At 40.5% G+C, this 25,167-nt stretch overlaps 1 protein-coding gene across 1 annotated transcript in view; it reads left to right on the forward strand.

Annotated features, from left to right (window-relative positions):
• Positions 1 to 25,167, forward strand: part of LOC124545317 (cell division control protein 45 homolog) — a 145,786-nt gene that overhangs the window by 20,243 nt on the left and 100,376 nt on the right. Inside the window, exon 5 of the mRNA XM_047124219.1 lies at positions 14,042 to 14,215. Within this exon, the coding sequence (XP_046980175.1) occupies positions 14,042 to 14,215 (174 nt within the window). The remainder of the gene's footprint in view (positions 1 to 14,041; positions 14,216 to 25,167) is intronic.

A 25,167-nucleotide genomic window follows, 5' to 3' on the forward strand; every position in this document is an offset into this window, starting at 1 on the left:
TAATAGTCATGGGTGACTGGAATTCGAGTGTAGGAAAAGGGAGAGAAGGAAACATAGTAGGTGAATATGGATTAGGGGACAGAAATGAAAGAGGAAGCCGCCTGGTAGAATTTTGCACAGAGCACAACATAATCATAACTAACACTTGGTTTAAGAATCATGAAAGAAGGTTGTATACATGGAAGAACCCTGGAGATACTAAAAGGTATCAGATAGATTATATAATGGTAAGACAGAGATTTAGGAACCAGGTTTTAAATTGTAAGACATTTCCAGGGGCAGATGTGGACTCTGACCACAATCTATTGGTTATGACCTGTAGATTAAAACTGAAGAAACTGCAAAAAGGTGGGAATTTAAGGAGATGGGACCTGGATAAACTGAAAGAACCAGAGGTTGTACAGAGATTCAGGGAGAGCATAAGGGAGCAATTGACAGGAATGGGGGAAATAAATACAGTAGAAGAAGAATGGGTAGCTTTGAGGGATGAAGTAGTGAAGGCAGCAGAGGATCAAGTAGGTAAAAAGACGAGGGCTAGTAGAAATCCTTGGGTAACAGAAGAAATATTGAATTTAATTGATGAAAGGAGAAAATATAAAAATGCAGTAAGTGAAACAGGCAAAAAGGAATACAAACGTCTCAAAAATGAGATCGACAGGAAGTGCAAAATGGCTAAGCAGGGATGGCTAGAGGACAAATGTAAGGATGTAGAGGCCTATCTCACTCGGGGTAAGATAGATATCGCCTACAGGAAAATTAAAGAGACCTTTGGAGATAAGAGAACGACTTGTATGAATATCAAGAGCTCAGATGGAAACCCAGTTCTAAGCAAAGAAGGGAAAGCAGAAAGGTGGAAGGAGTATATAGAGGGTCTATACAAGGGCGATGTACTTGAGGACAATATTATGGAAATGGAAGAGGATGTAGATGAAGATGAAATGGGAGATATGATACTGCGTGAAGAGTTTGACAGAGCACTGAAAGACCTGAGTCGAAACAAGGCCCCCGGAGTAGACAATATTCCATTGGAACTACTGACGGCCGTGGGAGAGCCAGTACTGACAAAACTCTACCATCTGGTGAGGAAGATGTATGAGACAGGCGAAATACCCTCAGACTTCAAGAAGAATATAATAATTCCAATCCCAAAGAAAGCAGGTGTTGACAGATGTGAAAATTACCGAACTATCAGCTTAATAAGTCACAGCTGCAAAATACTAACACGCATTCTTTACAGACGAATGGAAAAACTAGTAGAAGCCAACCTCGGGGAAGATCAGTTTGGATTCCGTAGAAACACTGGAACACGTGAGGCAATACTGACCTTACGACTTATCTTAGAAGAAAGATTAAGGAAAGGCAAACCTACGTTTCTAGCATTTGTAGACTTAGAGAAAGCTTTTGACAATGTTGACTGGAATACTCTCTTTCAAATTCTAAAGGTGGCAGGTGTAAAATACAGGGAGCGAAAGGCTATTTACAATTTGTACAGAAACCAGATGGCAGTTATAAGAGTCGAGGGACATGAAAGGGAAGCAGTGGTTGGGAAGGGAGTAAGACAGGGTTGTAGCCTCTCCCCGATGTTGTTCAATCTGTATATTGAGCAAGCAGTAAAGGAAACAAAAGAAAAATTCGGAGTAGGTATTAAAATTCATGGAGAAGAAATAAAAACTTTGAGGTTCGCCGATGACATTGTAATTCTGTCCGAGACAGCAAAGGACTTGGAAGAGCAGTTGAATGGAATGGACAGTGTCTTGAAAGGAGGATATAAGATGAACATCAACAAAAGCAAAACAAGGATAATGGAATGTAGCCTAATTAAGTCGGGTGATGCTGAGGGAATTAGATTAGGAAATGAGGCACTTAAAGTAGTAAAGGAGTTTTGCTATTTGGGGAGCAAAATAACTGATAATGGTCGAAGTAGAGAGGATATAAAATGTAGGCTGGCAATGGCAAGGAAAGCGTTTCTGAAGAAGAGAAATTTGTTAACATCGAGTATTGATTTAAGTGTCAGGAAGTCATTTCTGAAAGTATTCGTATGGAGTGTAGCCATGTATGGAAGTGAAACATGGACGATAAATAGTTTGGACAAGAAGAGAATAGAAGCTTTCGAAATGTGGTGCTACAGAAGAATGCTGAAGATTAGATGGGTAGATCACATAACTAATGAGGAAGTATTGAATAGGATTGGGGAGAAGAGAAGTTTGTGGCACAACTTGACCAGAAGAAGGGATCGGTTGGTAGGACATGTTCTGAGGCATCAAGGGATCACCAATTTAGTATTGGAGGGCAGCGTGGAGGGTAAAAATCGTAGAGGGAGACCAAGAGATGAATACACTAAGCAGATTCAGAAGGATGTAGGTTGCAGTAGGTACTGGGAGATGAAAAAGCTTGCACAGGATAGAGTAGCATGGAGAGCTGCATCAAACCAGTCTCAGGACTGAAGACCACAACAACAACAACAACACAAGTCCAATCCACTTCCTTTCTCAGTAATTCTGAAACATATAAATTCATTGTTGCAATTAAAGATGTAACATTTTCAGCTGTTACACTTGATTTTTAAAACACCCAGCACAGTTTAAAAGCTGTACTTAAACTTTTTGTCAAATAAAAGTGTGGTTTGGTGACACAGTGGTAAAGTACTATTATGCAGATCCAAATATCTTGAGTTCTATTTCTGGTCATCATTTCTTGCACCTCTGGCTATGTCTGTTAATGTGAAACACTAAATTGTACTGTGATTTGGAATTCACATTAAACTACAGAACTCCCTATAACTGACTGGGTACATCAGCTCAGAATGTTGCTGGAAAGTAGTGGCATACCATCTCCAGCAGAACTGTGCCTGGTAAAACACTGTGGTGTTCAAACTAACCTTTTGATGGATGACAACTTAACCTTTTTTTTAACTGCACAGAGCCTGAGAAAGCAGGTGAAAAAGATGTAAATCATTTACATAATTGGTGATGCACAGTGTAATACTAATGAAGTAGATTTGGAATGTTCTCCGTTGTCCTATATCTTCAGTTGAAAATGAAATACTTATTTTGTATGCTAAGCTTTAAGGGGAGTTGGAATGCCGGAAAATGGAAAAAATTCACATTTTCAGTTTTTAACCTTATAACTTAATTTGAAATTTTCTGCTTAAAATGGTGCAAAATTTGTTAAGAAATTCCAATTGGAAGTATTTTTATTTAATTTTTCAAAATTACATGTGCGCCCAGCAAAGTTACCCATCTTGTGATTTGTACACATTTAAATCTTCGCATTTCCGAAAACATTACATATAGAAGGCTGTGGATTTCACTCTTCAGTTGTAGAATCTTTGATCCTTCCATAGGTACCATTGTTTTTACGACTAGCTGTGTTTATTGTTCAGTTTTTGATCTGTGAGTGTTTGTTTTGAGCCTCGAGTTTAGTTTGTCGCTCATTTGGAGTTTGTTATCTGTCTTGTTTTGACTTTCAGTGGTGAGTGCGTAGTTTCTACGATGCCTAGGAGTGCATCATTATTTAAAAAGCGAAAGTTTCGCGGTAATAGATTTACAAATAACGTTTGTTCAAGTGATTCTGCTTCAGCACCTGTTGATGCTGGTGAAAGTTCTGACGTTTGTACAGCTGAGATGTGTGAAGGAGACACGCCCACCAGTGCATCAAAAAAGAAGTTATCAAACTGTGCAAGTGAAATTACAGATGAAGCTTCTAATGAACAATATGTTTTAGTCGACTTTCCTGTTTTTACTGAGTTTATGAAGAAATGTTTGTGTTGTAATCTTTGTGGAGGTTCTTTTGATATGAACATAACAAAATCTATAGGACTTTCCTGCAAAATTGCTATAGTTTGTGCCAGTTGTGAAAATGAGACCTGTTTTTGGAGCTCTAAAACATGCAGTAGCAATTTGTTTGAGAGTAATATCAGGCTAATGTATGCAATGAGAGCAATTGGTAAAGGACATACTGCTGCTCAAACATTTTGTGCCATAATGAATCTTCCACCTCCACCTGCTAAAATTGACAATTACACTGAAGTGATAGGAGATGCTGTTCAGTCTGTAGCAGATTTATCAATGAAAGCTGCTGCCAGTGAAGCAAAATATATAAATGAAGGAAACCCAGATATCCCTGTTGCTTTTGATGGAACCTGGCAGAAAAGGGGTCACACATCCAAAAATGCTGTTGCTACTGTTACTAGTGTGGACAGCGGTAAAGTTTTGGACTATGAAGTGCTCACTAAACATTGTTACCATTGTGCATCTGGTAAGATAGAAGCAGCTCACATATGTAGCAAGAATTATGAAGGTACGAGTGGAGGCATGGAGGCTGCCGCTGCTGTGAAAATGTTTAGCAGATCAGAAAAAGAACGGGGAGTATTTTACACAAAATTCCTTGGAGATGGGGACTCCAAGGCATACAAAAGTGTTACAGAATCCATGCCATATGTCAATAAGACAATAACTAAACTAGAATGTGTCGGTCATGTTCAGAAACGAATGGGCACTCGTCTAAGGAAACTGAAACAGAATCTGAAGGACAAAATTTTGTCAGATGGTAAAACCATTAGAGGTCGCCTGTCAGATAAAATTATAAATGAATTACAACAATACTATGGTATGGCAATAAGAAATAATGCAAATAATTTGCAGGAAATGAGACAAGCTGTATGGGCCACATATTTACATCGATCATCAACTGATGATAATCCTCAACATTTTGCTTGTCCAGATGGTCCTCAGTCATGGTGCAATTATAGAAAATCTCAAGCTACTGGGGATCCTTATCACCATAAAAATTATATTCCATTGGCTGTTATGGAAGTAATTAAACCAATATATAGAGACTTGGGGCATCCTGATCTTCTGCGAAAATGTCTTCATGGTTGTACCCAGAATCAAAACGAGTCGTTCAACAACCTCATTTGGACTCGTGTACCTAAGAATGTATTTGTTGGGATAAAAACATTGAAATGGGGAGTCAGTGATGCTGTTATTTCATTCAATGATGGTCATATGGGTAGGCTAAAGGTCATGGCAAGGCTCGGCATTGCTCCTGGTATCAACACCATCAGAGGTCTTCAGCTTCTGGACAGCGTGCGAGTAAGGAAGGCTCAGTATGCAGCTGAATTTAATACAAAAAAAGCAAGGGCAGCAAGGAGAAGAAAGCTTCTAGGTGAAGAAGAAGAACTAGAAGATGACCCTGATTACTCTGCTGGACACTTTTGATAATAGAATAAAAGGTATTTGTGAATTTTCATAATAAATTACTTTAATCGCATTTTCTGGCATTTGACATTTTTGGTGTTACATGTACCTTTATCTCATAAAACACTCAACCAACAACATTCAAATTTTCAGAAATGCTGCAAAACAGTTCAAAGAGGCCACTGAACTAGAATCATGACAAGAACTGGCTTATTCTCTGAACTAGGGAAGTTTATGTTATACTTTTTCCAATAAAAAATGGCTTAATGGTAAAAAATTCATAAATACTATACCAACAAAAAGAAAACATTGGTTCTAGTTCAGTGGGCTCACAATATATGCTGAAAACCTCTGCCAGAATTTCAAAGTTCTGAAGATAATAGTTCCAAAGAAAAAGGTACACAAAGTTAGCAAATTTAACATTGGCGAGATAGGGCATTCCAACTCCCCTTAAATTTGAAAAAAAAAAGGATGAAAATTTTGGAGTTTCATATTCAAGTCTGTGGAGAAACAGAAAAAAGTTATGTGTTTATGTTCTTGAATAGTTTGGGCTATAATATACTGAATGTGTATTCTGCATTGTTTGGTTCCATCGTGTTGTTTTAGTAGGTTTTTAAATGTATTATGCATAAATAGTGTTAACAGCTGTGTGTATCTGAATTTGGTTCCCCAAGCAGCCTTCCCCACTAAGTAACTGCATTGTGGCTGAGAAATAAAGCCTAGTTGCCACCCTTCAGTCTCTTGCGTAAGAAATTTTACTGCATACTCATTCTTAGCCTTTCAGTCACAAGTTGTTTCACCATAAAGAACTTTTAAATTATGGTGACTGTCAGTTAAAGTTAGATTTTCAGCCAGTGCAATTTATTTAACTATACCAGTACTGATAACAGAGTGTTTTGTGCCCAAGCCACTACTTTCCCTTCATGGTACTATTTCATCATTTTACTTAAACTTATGGTAACTGATTTTTTAAATTTGTCTCCCTGATCAATATTGAGTTGTACAGGGTAGAGTACATTTTAGATGCCAACTTTCTGCTTACTGATTAAGATTGGTATTGTGCAAATTTTGAGTGTTTTGAAACTATTTTCCTGCTTTGTGTCTGAGAGACTGGAAGCCACAAAAAGCTTATATTAATGACTTGGGAAACTGTTAATAATAACAAGCAGTTGGTTTCTTATCCATTGGACATATTCACCTTGGTAATGTGTCACACACTTGTACATAGACCTTATTTGAGAAGCAAGTATATTGTGTTATACTCTCTGAACTGTGACAAGAAGAATTGAATATTGTGGTCTGATTTCTACAGTACATGTGGATTCATATCAATTTCTCACTGTTTTATTTGCTTTTTGAATTCCAAAATAACTTCCCCCTGCAGGACTGGGGGTTACAATAGGCCCGATGTGTCCCTGCCTGTCATAAGAGGCGACTAAAAGGAATCACACTTTTTAGCCCTAAAAGTTCAGTTCCCATTTTATGGTTTGACTTGCCACTTTCCAAATTATACAGAAGTGTGCTCCATATGGCTTTGCATCTCCACCCACAATTCAACTATTTGGGTGAGGACATTTACCGGGGTATGTCATCTTCTTCTGTTGTGATGCCTGAGCTGTCAACTCCCCATGTATGCCAAGGAGTAGCTGCCTGTCTTCCTGGGGCATCAGGACTCCCAGCAACAGCCATCATGCCAGGTGGCCTTTGCTGTGGCTGTGTGGCGCCCGTGGGGAGAGCCCCTGATAGGAGTGGGTGGTATCAGGGTGGATGACCTGCAATGAAGTGGACTAAGTCATCTCTTGCTGGTGACCGTACGGCGCCAGCAGTCTCTAAGAAGGGCAAGATCAAGTATAATGCTGACAAATATTATCTTAAATCGTTTCCCTCCCTCGCTACACCATGGGAGGGACTTGGGGCTACAGAATGGAGAGAGCCATATTCGCCTCTGTATTTAGTCTGTAGCAGAATGGACATCGACTACTTTCTACCTATGAAGCCTCAGTTTTTTGTTAAACATCTTGAGGATAAGTTTGCGGGAGTGAAAGTGCTGTCTAAGATAAGAAGCGGTGCAGTCTTGATTCAGACAGCATCCCCAGCCCAATCCTGCACGTTACTCACTTGTGACTGCCTGGGTGATATTCCTGTTTCCATCACTCCCCATAAAAACCACAACATGGTCCAGGGAATTATTTTCCAATGCGACCTCCCCTTGCAGTCTGATGACGAGCTCCATGCCAATGTAGAATGGTGGGGTGTTCATTTCATCCGGCACATTTACAGGGGACCCAAAGACAACAGGGTTGCTACTGGTGCCTTCGTCTTTGCCTTTGAGGGTGATTCATTGCCTGAAAAGGTCAAGGTGATGGTTTACTGCTATGATGTTAAACCATACGTCCCACCCCCTATGCAGTGCTTTAAGTGCTGGAAATTTGGGCAAGTCTTCCCGCTGCACTTTCAACACCACATGTCGAGACTGCAGACGTCCACTGCATCCAGATACTCCCTGTGTGCCTCCTCCCACCTGTATCAGCTGCGGAGAGCAGCACTTCCCGTTTGCCAGACTGCACAGTATCCAAAAGGAGCGGAAAATCATGGAGTATAAGACCCTGGACCTGTTGACTTACCAAGAGGCTAAACGTAAATTTGAACAATTACACCCCATTCTGTTGACGTCCACATATGCTGCATCTACATTACCATTGCCATCACAAGTACCAGTCGTACCACACACTGTGCCACGAACAGTGGGCCCTCTGGACCTCTAGAATACATCAGCTGCCTTGATGGTAGGGGGAAAATCTGCAGGGGACATTGGTCCCCTCCCCCCAGCCGGAAAAGCAACAGCCTCCTCCGGCTCCTCTCGTGTGGAAGGGGTCACTTTGAACCCTCTCTCCCAAGGTCTTCACCAATGCCACAGTGACACTCACCAATGGCTAAAGGAGCCAAAAGCTGCTGTATGAAGATCTTCATGGTCTTCCTCCATGTTTGAAGCTACTTCAGAGAAGTCCTCCCAGCAAGTCCATAGAGAGAAGCGAGAGGGCAATCAACCAAAGAAGTCTGCAAAGAAAAATGTCCCTCTGGTGGCCCCAGCACCACAACTCCCTACCAGTTCTGTACCTGCAGATGAGGTGGAGATCCCCTGATGACCTGGATCCCACTGATGCCTTACTCACAACAGGAATGGATACAAATACTCAATAGGTGGCAGCAGGTGACCCTGAGGCGTAACCTGCATCCTTGCATGCTACATGCCTTCCCAGCCTCATGATAACATCATCCTCCAGTGGAATTGCTGTGGTTTTTTTCCACCACCTGGCTGAGCTATGGCAACTGTTAAGCTTTACACCTGCTTTCTGCATTGTCCTCCAGGAAACGTGGTTCCTGGCAATGCGGACCCCTGCCTTTTGCAGCTATAGAGGATATTACAAGAACCGTAGGGACTATAATAGAGTATCAGGTGGAGTTTGTATCAATGTCCTGAACTCAGTATGCAGTGAACCTGTGCCCCTTCAAACCCCTCTTGAAGCTGTGGGTGTCAGGATAAGGCCGACACAGGAAATAACTGTCTGCAACATATATCTTCCTCCAGATGGTGCAGTACCCCTGAATGCGTTGGCTGCACTGGTTGATCAACTCTGTAAACCTTTCCTACTTTGGGAGATTTTAACGCCCAAAACCCCTTGTGGCGTGGCACTGTGGTTACTGGCCGATGTAGAGATGTTGAAACTTTCCTATCTCAACTCGACCTCTGTCTCTTAAATGCTGGGGCCCCCACACATTTCAGTGTGGCTTGTGGCACTTACTCGACCATTGATTTGTCTCTGCAGCCCAGGACTTCTCCCACCTGTCCACTGGAGAGCCTACGACAACTTGTGTGGTAGCAACCACTTTCCCCTCTTCCTGTCACTCCCCTAGTGCCATACCCCAAGATGTCTACCAAGTTGGGCTTTAAACATTGTAGACTGGGTAGCTTTCACCTCTGCAGTCACCATTGAATCTCCCCCACATGGCACTGTCAACGTGGTAGTTGAGCAGGTCACCAGAACGATCATTTCTGCGGCAGAAAACACGATCCCTTGTTCTTTAGGGTTCCTCTGGTGAAAGTCAGTACTTTGGTGGTCCCCGGAAATCGCTGAGGCCATTAAAGAGCATCAGCAAACTCTACAGCGACATAAGCGGCACCCTTCCCTAAAGCACCTAATAGCTTTTAAAGAGCTCCGTGCTCGCATTCACCAGCTTATAAAAAGACGGAAACAAGCATGTTGGGAGAGGTACATCTTGCCCATTGGGTAAACACAATTGCTGAGCATTATGCTCAAGCCTCCGCATCAGAGAACTATCCCCCAGTATTTCGCACCCTCAAACAGCAGATGGAAAGCAAAGCCCTCTCATTCACTGAATGTCACAGTGAACCCTATAATGCTTCATTTACAGAGTGGGTGCTCCTTGTACATTGCCCCGACACAGCTCCTGGGCCAAATCAGATCCACAGTCAGATGATCAAGCATCTCTCGTCCGACTACAAGTGACATCTCCTTGTCATCTTTAATGGGATCAGGTGCGATGGTGTCTTTCCATCGCAATGGCAGTAGAGCACCATCATTTCTGTGCTCAAACCTGGTAAAAACCCGCTTGATGTGGATGGCTATCGGCCCATCAGCCTCACCAACATTCTTTGTAAGTTGTTACAACATATGGTAAGTCAGCGGTTGTGTTGGGTCCTGGAGTCTCGTGGCCAACTGGCTCCATGCCATGGCAGTTTCCGCCAGGGTCGCTCTACCATTAAGAATCTAGTTTCCCTCGAGTCTGCCGTCTGAACAGCCTTTTCCAGACGCCAACACCTGGTTGCCGTCTTTTTTGATTTACGAAAAGCTTATGACACAACCTGGTGACATCATATCTTTGCCACATTATATGAGTGGCATCTCGGGGGCCTGCTCATGATTTTTATCCTAAATTTCCTATTGCTCCATACTTACCGTGTCCAAGTTGGTGCTTCCCATAGTTCCCCCCATATCCAGGAGAATGGGGTCCCACTGGGCTCTGTATTGAGTGTATCTCTATTTTTAGTGCCCATTAATGGTCTACCTGCATCTGTTAGGCTGTTGGTCTCACGTTCTCTGTATGCAGATGACTTCTGCATTTCGTATTGCTCTTCCAGTACCTACAGGGAGCCATCCACAAGGTGCAGTCATGGTCTCTAGCCCACGGATTCCAGTTTTCAGCCGCGAAGTCATGTGTCATGCACTTCTGTCGATGTTGTACCGTTCATCTGGAACCTGAACTTTATCTTAATGATGATCTACTCACAGTAGTGGAGACATATCGATTCTTAGGACTGGTCAGGGCTTAAGATTGCGGTTCGCATCCGATCTCTTGTGTCTGAAGTGGAGTCCTTGCCTTTACCGCCAATACTAGAGGTCCATTCATGTACACCTCCATGGTGTAGACCTAGGTCGAAGCTTCGCCTGGATCTTTCACATGGTCCTAAGCACTCGGTTAACCCCGTAGTTCTCTGCTGTCACTTCCTCTTGATTCTTGACATGTGCCGGCACCATGAAGTGGTTTACACTGACAGCTCGATGCGTGATGGTCATGTTGGCTTCGCATATGTTCGTGGAGGACATATTGAACAGCACTCCTTGCCAGATGGCTGCAGTGTTTTCACTGCGAAGCTGGCGGCCATTTCTCATGCTCTTGTGCACATCATTCCATGCCCTGGCGAGTCATTTCATCTCTGTACTAACTCCTTGAGCAGCCTACAAGTCATTGACCAGTGCTACCCCCGCCATCCTTTGGTAGTGACCATCCAGGAGTCCATCTATGCCCTGGAACAGTCCAGTCATTCCGTGGTGTTTGTGTGGTCCCCAGGCCGTGTCGGAATCCCAGGAAATGAACTTACTGGCCAGGCGGGGCTACACGGAAACCACTTCTAGAGATTGGTATCCCTGTAACTGACCTGTTATCATTATTATGCGGCAACTTTTTTCAGCTTTGGGAAACGGTATGGCATAATCTCAGTATGCACAACAAACTGTGTGCTATTAAGGTGACTATGAATGTGTGGAAGACCTCCATGTGGGCCTCTCGCATGGACTCTGAAGTTCTCTGCCGGCTTCGCATTGGCCATACGTGGTTAACACATGGTTACCTCTTCTCAGTCTTGAGGACCCACCTTGGCGTTACTGTGGCTCACATATGACTGCCGTCCACATCTTGGTGGACTGCCCACTTTTAGCCGCTCTGTGGCAGACTTTTAACCTTCTCAGCACCCTGCCTACAGTGTTGGCCAACAATGCCTCAACAGCAGATTTAGTTTTACGTTTTATTTGTTAGGTTTTTTTTTTTATCATACCATCTAAGGGTGTCCATTTAGCCTTCTCTATGAGGTTGCCACCCTCCCTCCATTTTAGCTCTGTCACACTTTCTTTGCATTTGTTTGTCTTGGGAATCGTCTGTTCCCTACATGTGTTCATCTCGTCTTGTCTTTTTGGGGTGGACATTTTAATGTGTTGCAGAGTTGCTGGCTCATCCTCTTTTATTATTGTGATCAGCCAGCCCAGACCATATGCTCCTATGGGTTTACCACCTTCTTTTACTTGTGGTATATGTTTACCCTGTTATTTGTTTGTTCCATTCGTTTTCTTTTTAGGTTTGGTGATGGGTGTATTTTTTAACTTGAGCTTTGCTTGTGTCAGGAAGAAGGGACTGATTACCCTGTAGTTTGGTACCTTTATACCCCAAACAAACCAACCAACCAAAATAACTCAATCTACAGGCTGTTATGACTAATACGTAATCTGTAATAACTGCTGGAATAAGTTTTTATTGATATTGGTTATATGAGGGTCATTCAGAAAGTAAAGAACACTTTTTTGTGTAGAAAGTTTTATTTGATGTAATTAAATGAAACTGTTTTACATACAATTTTATACCCAAGCTACTTTTCTACATAGTTACCATTCAAATTTATGCACTTGTCACACCGTTTTACCAGCTTTTCTATGCCTTCTGCATACTCAGTTGTCGCTAAGTTGTTGAACCACTGATTAATGGTTTCTTTAAGTTCATCATCACTTCCATAGCATTGTCCACTCAAAAAGTCTTTCAGTTTGGGGAAAAGGGATAATCACTTGGTGCCAAGTCTGGACTGCACAGCAGTTGTTGGAACATTTCCAACTGAAATCACTGACACAAGTCCTATGTCATACCTGCTGCATTCAGATATGCATTATTGTGTAGGTGTTTGACTCCAGTGACAAGCATTCTGCACCACTTGTTTTTAATGGCATGGCCAAGTCATTGAATCATCTTGACGGTAGGCCACTGCATTCATGGTCTCACCTCTAGGTAAGTAATCTATGAGCAGGACACCCTTACGATCCCAAAACACTGTAGCCATAATCTTTCTGGTGCTTAAAATTTGTTTTGCTTTTTTGGATTTCGATGGGGATTGCGTATGATGCCATTGCATTGATTGGCACTTTGTTTCCTGATATCAAAGTCTCATCACCAGTGACAGTGTGAATCAAACATTGATCACTATCCTTTTTGTAGTGACAGAGAAATGTCAATGCAGCAGCAATTCATTTGGTTTTGCATTCGTTGAACAAAATTCGAGAAACCCAGCTGGCACACACATATTTATAGCCCAGATCTGCACTAACAATCTCATATACACAGTTCTTGAATGTCTCGAAAAAATGAGTGCAATCCAGTAATTGTGAAATGCCTATCGTCTTCAATTTTTGTTTCAATCCTTGCATCGAGTCTGTCAGTCACCTTAAGTGATTGTCATCGTGAACATTTTTTTGTCTGCCCCTAAACATGATACACCACTTCCAAACTAACGCCTTTTTTGTCACATTGCGGTAAACGTTAGTTATCTGACTATAAATATTGATGGGTCATATTTTTTGCACATTTAAAAAGCAGATAACACTGTGCACTCACACTTAGTGGGATCATGAATTTTATCATACATTTTGAAGTCACTCAACTAAGCAGTAAGCAGCCGTATTGGATCATAGCTGCCATCAAACTGAAGCGGTTATGTACCAAGTCAGTGGGTGACTGGTGGTGGCAGCGGCGGTGGTGGTTGTGGTGGTGGGGGGCTAGGACACAGTCATGTGTTAAGACAAAACATTCTTTACTTTTCAAATGACCCTTGTATTTGTATAATGATCTTTCCTTCATGGAGGACCAGTCATATAAAATTTTTTGAAAGATATTTCTGCCATTTCACTGTTAATTTATCATTTATTTTAGACAGTCATGATTTTGGCTTTATAAAAATTCTCCAGTGCACATTGAATTATTAAAACAAGTCTGACATGTCTCCGAAATGTCATAGTCGGGAAAAAATATCTCTGATCTTATAGACCAGTTAAGGTTTCACAGGATAAGAGTACATATCCAAGATACATAATTTTGCTGACATTATTCCAACTGATGAACAGAAGTGATGAATGCAGGTCATAGAAATATATTTTCTGCTAAATATGCCATAGTGTTTGTTAATGGTTTTCACATTGCGCATAATGTCATCAGTATTACGTATCTCGGATATTTACTCTTATCCTGTAATATGACATTTGGCCTATAAGTCCAGGAAAATGTTTTTCCAATGATGGTGTGTCACAGGCATTATTTTAATAATGCCTGTGACTTATCTTAATAATCCAGCATGCACCTGAGAATAGCTACAAATCCGAAATCATGATTGCGTAAAAAAAGTGATTAACTAGCAGTCAAATGGCGGAAATTTCTTTAAGAAAGGAGAAGGGCTAGTATAAGTTTCTCTTGTTTATTTCCGTCATTAAATTCAAATAAATTCATTCCAGTCAGAAGAAGAAAATGAAGAGAGTGAAGGCTCTGGAGAGAAGGAATCCCGTCAGGCTAAACGCAGGCGTTTGGGGGAAGAAGCCATCCTCAAAAGGAGAGAACGCAGGTTATGGGAAGAAAATAGAAACCGAATCATGTTTGAGTATACACAGTTCAGTTACTATGGTCGTTCCGTGAGTATATTGTTTCATTTTTCTACTTAAGAAGTTTATGTAGTTATACTGAAATTGACATTGATGTGTTTCATTGTCAGCTACACTTTTTGAAAGTACTCACTATATCTTATTGAAGGGTTGATAGAAATGGTAATCACCTGATTACAAACAAAAATGTTGTTTGCATATTTAAATTTATTTACTCTAAACTTTGTAATAAATAGAACGAATGCTCCTGCATTCTAACATTGTAAATAGAAGGTTTTATCATAGCTTTCAATTTACTGAAATCTGTGGAAGACCAGAAAGTTGCAAGGAGTCTTATTTAGCAAGACAGAAACTCCAGTTACAGACTGGAGATGATAATGGCAAAAATCGTGAGAACAGCACTTAACTGTAAATTAGTGGATTGTCATGAGTCAACATTCAAATGTTGATCACACTTGCGATTTCCTGTAGGTTCATCAAGAAAATGGCTTTGGTGATTAACTGGAGAACTTGATGTAATTGAGAATAACAATAAGGAGCACCATGAAATTAAATTGCTATACATGCTGGTAGCTCTTCAGGCAGTATCTGAATGGACAACTGAGCTTCCAATCCCATATCATAATCATGCACACACATTTTATCATTTGTCCTTATTTACATAAGATCTGTACAATCGGCAGTAATTGCCAGCCCTTACCAATGAGGTTACTGTTTTGTAATTATTGCTAGGAATTAAAGAACTGCAGTGGATTTCGCTACTGGTGTTACATCACCCAAAAGTCCATTGCATGATATTAACTGTACAGTATATTAACATCATCAACAATTTCCTTGCTTGTAATCCAGTAGCTGTTAAATAATATATCCTCAGTTTCATTCATGATTTAATTGGTGGTTTGTGTGTGTAAACTTTCTTACTCATAGAAAAATGGAAGTGTAAGAGATTGGCAGAGCAGGAGCTGTTTTGTATTTAGTATCTTTTTTTTTTTTTAATTAGATTAGATTTAGTTTTCATTCCATGGATCCAAAAATGAGATGCTTCTTGTGGGTGCGGAACAAGTTAGAAAGTATAACATAAACAGCATAAACATTTGAACATAATACCCATTACCCTGATCATTTGTCAGGATACTTATGAAATAGGTGAATACATTAAAGTAAACTGGAATTGCTAATATTGTCATAATTAGTACACTATCAGAATGAAACATAGTTATGCACTTTTAATAAATTTACTGTACACAAATTACGTAATCTTGACTGTTGTGACCAAGTGCTGTCAAAACTTCAATCTAAAAGACATTTTTAATTAAGCTGGTCTAACAGTCCCCTTTAAGATATACACCTATAGTGTAAAAGGAGGTGCCTATCAAAAAGTCTTTCAAATTCTGTTTAAACTGTGTTTTATCTGAAACCAAGTCTTTAATGGATGCAAGCAATTTATTGAAAAATTGTGTTCCTCAATATTGGACTCTTTTTCAGACCAAGGTAAGTGATTTTAGGTCTTTATATAGGTTGTTCTTATTCCTGGTATTGATACTATGTATTGAGCTATTGGTTGAAAATAACGATATGACTTCCAACAAATATCATTAAGGAATAAAGTAACTAAGAAGTAGTGGTTAGAATACAAAGTTAGCTGTCTCCATAATGTTCTTGAATTGACGCCACAAATCAGCCTTATTACACAATTTAGCGTTCTAAAAACTTTTGCTCAGTTTGATGAGTTACCTCAGAATATGATCCCCTATGACATAATAGAATGAAAGTATGTAAGCTTTTTGTATTTATGTCTCCTACACGTAACATTATTGTCACTGCAAGTACAGACTTGTTCAGGCGCTGCAGCATTTCTGTGGTATTCCCTTCCCAACTGCATTTATTATCGAGTTGTAATCCTAGAAATTCAACATTGCCTACCTCTTCGATCTGCATGTCTTCATATGCCATACATGTGCTGGAAGGACATCTCCTACAGGTTCTGAACTGTATGTAGTAGGTCTTTTCAAAGTTTAATGACGGTGAATTAGCTTTAAACCATTTATTTTCAGTGAAGATTTGATTAACAGCCATTTCTAAATCTGTACTTGACTTGTGACTTATTGCAATGTTTGTTATCATCTACAAACAAAACAAACTTAGCATTATTACTTGAGTACTAATTGAGCCATAGTGAGCCCATGCATATGTAAAAAGAAAAAAAAAAATGAAGTCCTGTGGTACAAAAATGTGAATGTGCTTACCTTATTAAACAAATATAACTGCAGACTATTTGTGATTTTAGGAGTGGTGGTGCCGGTTTGAGAGTTGTGCAACAGCATTTAGGTACTATCTTTATTAACAACTTAAAAATTTCAAAAGACTGATCAAAATCAAGAGTTGAACCCCCAGTTTGCATTTACAATTCAGTAATACAATTTCTAATAACCACAATATGCAGCCATTAATAAAAGAAAATACGGGACGGCATCACTTCTACATAAATTTACAAAATTTAATTCTCATAATACCCTGTTGTTAACCCTATAAATAAAAGAAATACCCTCAAGATCTTGGGTATATGATGTCATTTACATTTCCTTTAAAATGATCACATAACACACATTTGTGTGAGTACATTACCCATCTACTCAGATTTGTTAGTACACTGCACAGTTTTTGTCAGTCCAAGCACTCAGATCCTTATGATTTTAAAACTCCAGTTTGGCTCTTTCAAGAAATCCCCCTCCCTCCCCCCAAAAAGTAATCACCAGAGGTTTGAAGAACTACTGTTTGAATTCGTAGGATAGCCGTAAGTTGCAGTCAGTATTTTTTATGAAGTGGTTTTGGGCAATTTAACAATAGCATCATCATACACTGTGGAATTTACAGAGTGTTGGAATCTTAAAGTGACGTAAAAGAACATATTCAATTTACATTAAGATAACATACAGTCAAAGAAGTTGGGTGATTACATTACATATCTTAGAGATGAAGTTGGTTATATAATATTAGTTTTTGTGATGTCTATGGCCATTTGCATCCAAAGATAATGGAATATTTTTTACTGACTGACTCAAAAATGATTTGAATTCACCACATGAAAAACCAATTTCATCAGTTACCACATCATTATTAAACTATGCTAAACAACTACCATTTGTAATGAAATACTTTTAAACTGCCATAGAAGATACAAATTTAAACGTCAATTGCTGCTTTTATGGTTGTATATGTACACACATCATTCATGTGTTAGTCAAATTTCACTATGCTACTATATCCGTTAAAGTAATTGTGCAAAAAATACATTAAAATGTCCTTAAAATATATCTTTCAATGCATCTTCAAAAGGGACACTTCTGAAAATATTTTGGTAAGGATAAAATGGCAGGTAGTTAAGATTGTGTCTTAACAGACAATCGCTGGCACTTTGTCGAACAACTGGAAGAATCTATTGAAATAAATTTGTTTTGTTCATGTAATAAATTTTGTCTGTTTCTCTTCTTTTCTGTGAAAATTTCCAGTTCTTCCGATAAAGGGTCTTTATCTGGCTAATTTTCATGCTATCTTGAATCTTGCCAAAAGTGTGGATAGTTGTCTACAAATGTTTACCAAATGCTGTACAATTGGCATTTAAATTGAAATTTTCTTTATTATAATCTTTATACAGTCTCCAGTTTGGCCAATGTATGTACTCTGAAAATTTTAACAGTTTTTTAATATAGTCCTGAATTACAGTACTTGGTCTTATGCACATTCTCCTTCCCGTGTCTAAGGGAATGTTTCTCCGAAATTCGACATTAACCTTTTGTCTTTGGAATTTTCTTTGTCTTTGTGATTTTCCTTCTACTGGTCTGCCCGTATTATTGTTGTTCCGTCCATTCATTGTTTTTCTTTATAGCGCAGTACAGTTTCGTCACTTCAAGAGAATTGTTCCAAATACAGCTTTTTGATTGTTTGTTATTCTGAAACTTTCTTTGTCAGTGAGTGGTAACTGTAACATGCTGTTTAAAGCTAAATAAAAATATACTTTTTATGTTGGGTTGTATGATTCAATTATTTCCAGTAATGATTCCCAAATATGTAGGCTTACTGCAACTGTTAATCAAGGAAATTAACTCAGCTATCAGTTTGATGTTTGTCTGTGAATGTAACTTTTGGGTGCATTTGATTAAGTTTTTTAGTTATTTCATTTAAATCTTGTTTAGTGCCTCTAAATAAAATTATAGTGTCATCATCATACTAGTGATAATACAGTATTTCCTCTTTTATATCAAGGAATTTCTCAAAAAAGTTAATTTCCAAGTCAGTAAGAAATAAACCTGACAATTTACTTAACAAACTATTACCCATCGCTAAGTGGTCTCCATTTGGTAAATTTTTCTGTTAAAGATAAAGTCATGAAATTGCAAGAAGTTTAACTGCTCTACAATCTCACTTACTGCTATGCTTTTATGTGTTGGTAAATTATGTTTAATTATTTCTGATGCTTCATTAACTGGTGTATTTGTGAACAAATTTGTAATGTCCAAAGTAGACTTGTAGGACTTGTGGCTCTCCTACAGATTTGATTTCAACAACCATCACTTCCCCTGCAGGTAATACCTGCCCTGCTCTTGCCAAACATTATTTAGTCTAAATGGGGCCACCCAAAAAACACAATAGCTAAAACATTAACAATAAAGACAGCTAGCAGTTATTATATATGTGCTTGGCAAAAACCACAACTGTCATTCAGTTGGCAGTGTGATTTAACATGGAGGCTACGATGGTTAGTCAATAATGAGTAGAAAAATATTTGTACAAATTATAGAAACACTACAGCTTACTACGACCACGTTTAACAAACTTCATACGACTTCCATAACCCAATTGTTCTGCCACACAATGGGTTCCTAATGAGCTAATAACACAATAATTTATTTGACACAATTGATCTCCAGTCAAATGGAAAACGAAAAGGGCAGCTCTTGTCAAAGAAGCAAAATCTTCAGTACAAGCAAAAATGTTCAGTGATGTCTACATAATCTATTTTCAGTTTTGGTAATAATTTACTTCATTTTGTACGTGCTCATGTTGATTTGAAAGTTGTTTGAATGCAACAGGAGTCAATATTATCATTAAAAGCAATCATAGTAACATTAAAATCAATCAATGTCATTCTTCTGAAAATGGGCCTTATTTTGTTATGGGGAAACAACATTGCCCCGACAAAAATTGCTTTTCAAAATCTTGCAGCTCCATATGTAGTGTTCCACAAAATAGCATCTCTTAAATTTAAGAAGCATTTTAAGAAGCTCAGAGTAGCTTTGTATAAAAAGACAATATTTTGTGATTGCAATAGTACCAAACAAGGTGAGAGGTCCGTTTTTATATGAGAGTTATAAATGCCCTCAGATGTTGCCAATTTGCAGCTGGCAATAACATACCAGTAGTCTGCCAACAAAAGCAGCAAAGGGTTCACTAATTTCTCTCTGTCAGAGGCAATGTACATGGTTTTAGATTTATGTACAAAGTAATGTGTTATGGGTCTGAAGGGGTTAATCTCGTAATATGTGATGTTAACCTAAAAAACTCTGTACCATTTGACCAAGAACATTTTATGGGTAATATGTATGCAGAATTTGTTTCTTAAATATGTCCAATTAAACAATGGTAATAAAGTGAAACTTTTAAAGTATTATCTCAAAACACGTCTTTTCCATCACAAATATTCAGTCTGTTGTAACTCACTCAGGTTAAGAGATGGAATTAAATTTTCTAATTTTTTTTTTAATTGTCTGTAATTTAATGCTGAATGTAAAAAACAATAACTCAAAATCCAGAATTATTGACAAGAAATCATTTTGCACTTTGTGTTTCACATTTAATGCAAGTGGAACCGAGCCGATACCAACCCAAGGTAATATGCAGGCTGCAAATCCAGTTGAGTCCAAATTCTCATCAGTTGAGGCACATGGCACAAAATCTTCACATCAGCATTGTGATGGTAGGCGATTTTTCATGCTGGTGGCTCGACAGGGAAGACCATGCTTGGAAAGCTACACTGCCTGAAGCGAGCCACAGTGTGTCCCCACCAGCTGTAACTAGCATTTGTACTTTCTGGTGACACTCAGTGGATGTGCTGGAGCCATCCAGTGGGTGTTCCAACAGCTCAGTGACATGACTGAATTGAACCATAGTGCTATTTAAAGTCACCCATCACCCATCAACTGTGTATGTTCTTGACTGATTGGAAAATAAAAGATCAGCAGAGTGGTGGTTTCCCTCACTAATTCTCACTAGGATGTGGCATACATGAGTGTGAATGCTTGGAGTGAGAATGCTGTGATCATACAGGGCACCATGGGAAGTAGCGTGGCTTCAAAGGTTGGCACACCATGCTGCCACTGTGGTAATAGTAAGCCTGCATCAGTAATCTGGTGTTGGTGCTAATATTCTGACCAGGAGACAGAAATTCGTTAACCAGATTTGGCTATATACATATTGCTGCAGGATAGTAGTAGTAGTAGTAAGCATCATCATCATCATCATCATCATCATCATTTCTTGCTCTCTCAAATCTGAAATGCTCTGTTATTCCAGGTATGCAATCTGCTTTCCATACTTGGTTTTCACTTTGTGAAAAAGCCTATAACATAAGTATCATAAAGTTTTCGGTGATGTTTGAAATAATGTATGCAACACCAAATCTTTCATTAACTTGCCACTATATTGAGTAAAACATTATAAAATTATGAATGTGCTTCTGACTTGCATCCACTCAGTATGACTGCTACTGGAACAAGAAGGCACAAATGTTCTTTTTTGTTTCCTTTCTGCAGTTGGTGACTAATAAAAATGAGTCGGCAGCAGATTATATTTTTTCAGCATCAAAAGAATCGTGAACGAAAAACTAATACTACAAATGCAACAACATAGCCATGAATCCAAATACTTAGTGTTATGTCACAAGTGTATGTCACAGACAGGGGAGGTGTGAGATATTAGAACATTATATAATTGTGACAGCATTTTGTCAATAATTGAAAAGATTGATTGTTGTAAAATTGCCTCTGCATCGCCGGCTGCTGCATTGCAGTGGCTTTCTAGTCTGCACTCAAAACAAAAAAGTTATTGTCAGAGGTCTCTCACCATTGAGCATTTTGTTGCTTCTTTGACTGGCTCTAAAAATGTTACTAGTTTAATGACAGTGGTGTTTTCATAACCATTAATTTTTTCAGACTAACTTCATCAACAAGTGTAAGGTGTGTCCAAATGAAAATTAGGCTGTAGTTATATGTAAAGACATTTTAAAAACAGTATCATAATTACAGTTTACTTGGAACAGTACAACAGTACATAATTGCTGCTGATGTTGATACACTGATCCCAGCTTGTCAGTAGGGACTGGATGACTCCAGCAAAGAAACTCCAGATTCAGTTTTCCTCTGTGTCCTGTACTTTCTCATCATAGATGAACCTCTGAGCTTTCAGAGATTGTTTTAAGGGGCCGAAGATATGCGAGTCAGATGGGGAGTTACGAGGGCTGTAAGGAGGATATTTCAGGACCTCCCATTGAAATTTTTGGAGGTGCTGTAGGATCTTTCTACAAACACAACCTAGTGTCATGGAGAAGCACTATGCCATTTGAGAGCTTGCCTGTGCACTTGTTCTTGATGGCCTATTTCAGTCTTAGCAGTGTATTGCAATACCTTTGATCATTAACTGTTGCACTCTGTGATAGCCAGATGCGTAAAGGTCTTTCTACATTGAAAAAGAAAGTGATCATCGTATGTGCAGCCATTGCAGCTGATTGGGCTGGTTTTGAACAAAGGGAGACGAGATGCCACCATTCCATGTTCATCAGTTTGAAAGCAGGGTTGAAGTGGTGGCACCACATTTCATCACATGCCACAGTCGCAGCAGTGAAATCCGTTCCTTGCTCCGCATATCTCAACAGATGATTCAGGCAAACACCATCCTCACCATATTCTGATTCTCCGAGAGATGCTTGGGCACCGTCTGTGCACAAACTTTGCCATAATGAAACTTCTCATGGATTATGTGATGCACAGTTTCTTTGCTTATCAACAGTTAAACAACAGATATGGTCATCGAACAAATCGACCGTATGAGCTATTCTACATCTGAAATCTTGGCACTGGTGATGCCAATGTACACTTTTCCAGGGCATGGCATGTCCCCGATGCCCCCAGGGGACTCACAGTGGCAGCAGGTGACCCTGAGGCGTAGACTGCCTACATGAGTGTTGCATTTCCTGGCTGACCTACGGCAACTGTTAAGCTTTACACCTACTTTCTACATTGCCCTCCAGGAAACCTGGTTCCCGGCAATGCGGACCCCTGCCCTTTGCGATTACAGGGGATATTACAAGAACTGTAGCGAATATAATAGAGTGTCAGGTGGAGTTGTGTTTATGCCCTGAACTCGGTATGTAGTGAAACTGTGCCCCTCCAAACTCCTCTTGAAGCTGTGGCTGTCAGGATACAGACGACGCAGGAAATGCAGTATATATCTCCCTTCAGATGGTGCGGTAACCCTGAACATATTGGCTGCACTGATTGATCAACTCCCTAAACCTTTTCTACTTTTGGGAGATTTTAATGTCCGTAACCTCTTGTGGGGTAGCACCATGCTTACTGGCTGTGGCAGAGATGTCGAAAATTTACTGCCCCAACTCGACCTCTGCCTCTTAAATACTGGGGCCACCACACATTTCAGTGTGGCTCGTGGCAGTTATTTGGCCATTGATTTATCAATTTGTAGCCCGGGTCTTCTCCCATCTATCCACTGGAGAGCACATGACGACCTGTGTGGTAGTGACCACATCCCCATCTTCCTGTCACTCCCCTGGTGTCATGCCCAAGGACACCTACCGGCATTGGCCTTAAACAAGGCAGACTGGATAGCCTTCACCTCTGTTGTCACCATTGAATCTCCCCCACTTGGTGCCATCAACATTGTGATTGAGCAGGTCACTACAACTATAATTTCTGCAGCTGAAAACATGATCCCTCGTTCTCTAGAGTGCCCCAGGTGAAAGACAGTCCCTTGGTGGTCGCCTGAAGTCGCTTCCCTTGGTGGCTGCTGGAAGTCACTGAGGAAATTAAAGTGTGTCAGCGAGCTCTACAGCGACATAAGCAGCACCATTCCCTAGAGCAACTAATAGCCTTTAAGCGGCTCCGTGCCCACATTCGCCTGCTTATAAAATGACAGAAGCAAGAGTGTTGGGAGAGGTACGTGTTGACCATTGGGTGCCATATGTCACCTTCCCAAGTCTGGACGAAGATCGGATGTCTTTTTGGGTACCAGGCCCCAACAGGTGTCCCTGGTGTTAACATCAATGGCGTGCTCCCTACCGACACAAACATAATTGCCGAGCACTTCGCTGAGCACTATACTCAGGCCTCTGCGTCGGAAAACTACTCCCCACCCTTTCGTACCCTCAAATGGCGGAAGGAAAGGAAAGTCCTCTCGTTCACTACACGCCACAGTGAACCCTATAATGACCAATTTACAGAGGTGGAGCTCCTCAGCGCTCTTGCACATTGCCCCAACACAGCTTCTGGACTGGACTGAATGCAGAGTCAGATGATTAAACATCTCTCATCTGACTACAAGCAATATCTCCTCATCTTCAACCGGATGTGGCATGATGGCATCTTTCCATTGCAATGGCAGTAGAGCACCATCATTCTGGTGCTCAAACCAGGTAAAAATCCGCTTGATATGGATAGCTATCGACCCATCAGCCTCAGCAATGTTCTCTGTGAGCTGCTGGAATGTTTGGTGTGTCGACGGTTGTATTGGGTCCTGGAGTCAGGTGGCCTACTAGTTCCATGTCGGGGCAGCTTCCGCCAGGGTCGCTCTACCGCTGTAATCTTGTGTCCCTCAAGTCTGCCATCTGAACAGCCTTTTCCAGATGTCAACACCTGGTTGCCGTCTTTATGTAAAGCATACAACATGACCTGGCAACATCATATTCTTGCCACATTGTATGAGTGGGGTCTCCGGGTCCCACTCCCGATTTTTATCCAAAACTTCCTGTTGCTCCGTACTTTCTGTGTCCAAGTTGGTGCCTCCCGTAGTTCACCCCCCCCCCCCCCCCCCCCCTCCTGTCATATTTAGGAGAATGGCACTCTGCAGGGCTCCGTATTGAGCATACCTCTATTTTTAGTGGACATTAATGGCCTAGCAGCAGCTGTAGGGCCATGGGTCTCCCTTTCTCTGTATGTGGGTGACTTTTTGCATTTTGTATTGCTCCTCTAGTACTGATGTTGCTGAGCGGTGCCTATAGGGAGCCATTCACAAGGTGCAATCATGGTCTCTAGCCCACGTATTCTAGTTTTCAGCCGTGAAGTCGTGTGTCATGCACTTCTGTCGGCATCGTACCGTTCATCCAGAAACCGAACATTATGTTAATGATGAATTACTCACTTTAGTGGAGACGTATCGATTCTTAGGACTAGTTTTCGATGCCCAATTGACTTGGCTACCTCACCTTCGTCAGCTTAAACGGGAGTGCTGGCAGTACCACAATGCTCTTCACTGCCTGAGCAACACCAACTGGGGTGCAGATTGCTCTACACTACTGCAGCTCTACAGAGTCCTGGTTCAATCCCGCCTTGACTATGGGAGTCTTGTTTATGGTTCGGCGGCACCCTCAGCGTTGTGTTTATTCGACCTAGTGCACCGCTGTGGCGTTCGCCTAGTGATGGGAGCTTTTAGAACAAGTCTAGTGACCAGTGTCCTGGTCCCTCCATTTGGATCCGACGTGCACAACTGCTCGCCAGTTATGTTGCACACATTTGTAGTTTTCCTGAGCGTCCGAGTTACCATCTCCTTTTCCCACCCATGGCAGTTCATCTCCCGCATAGGCGGCCCAGGTCAGGGTTCACAATTGCGGTTTGCATGCAATCCCTTCTCTCCGAACTGGAGTCCTTCCCTTTACCACCTCTACTTCAGGTCCATTCACGTACATCACCATGGTGTAC

The sequence above is a fragment of the Schistocerca americana genome, chromosome 8 (genome assembly GCF_021461395.2).
Source record: "Schistocerca americana isolate TAMUIC-IGC-003095 chromosome 8, iqSchAmer2.1, whole genome shotgun sequence".
Taxonomy (NCBI): domain Eukaryota; kingdom Metazoa; phylum Arthropoda; class Insecta; order Orthoptera; family Acrididae; genus Schistocerca; species Schistocerca americana.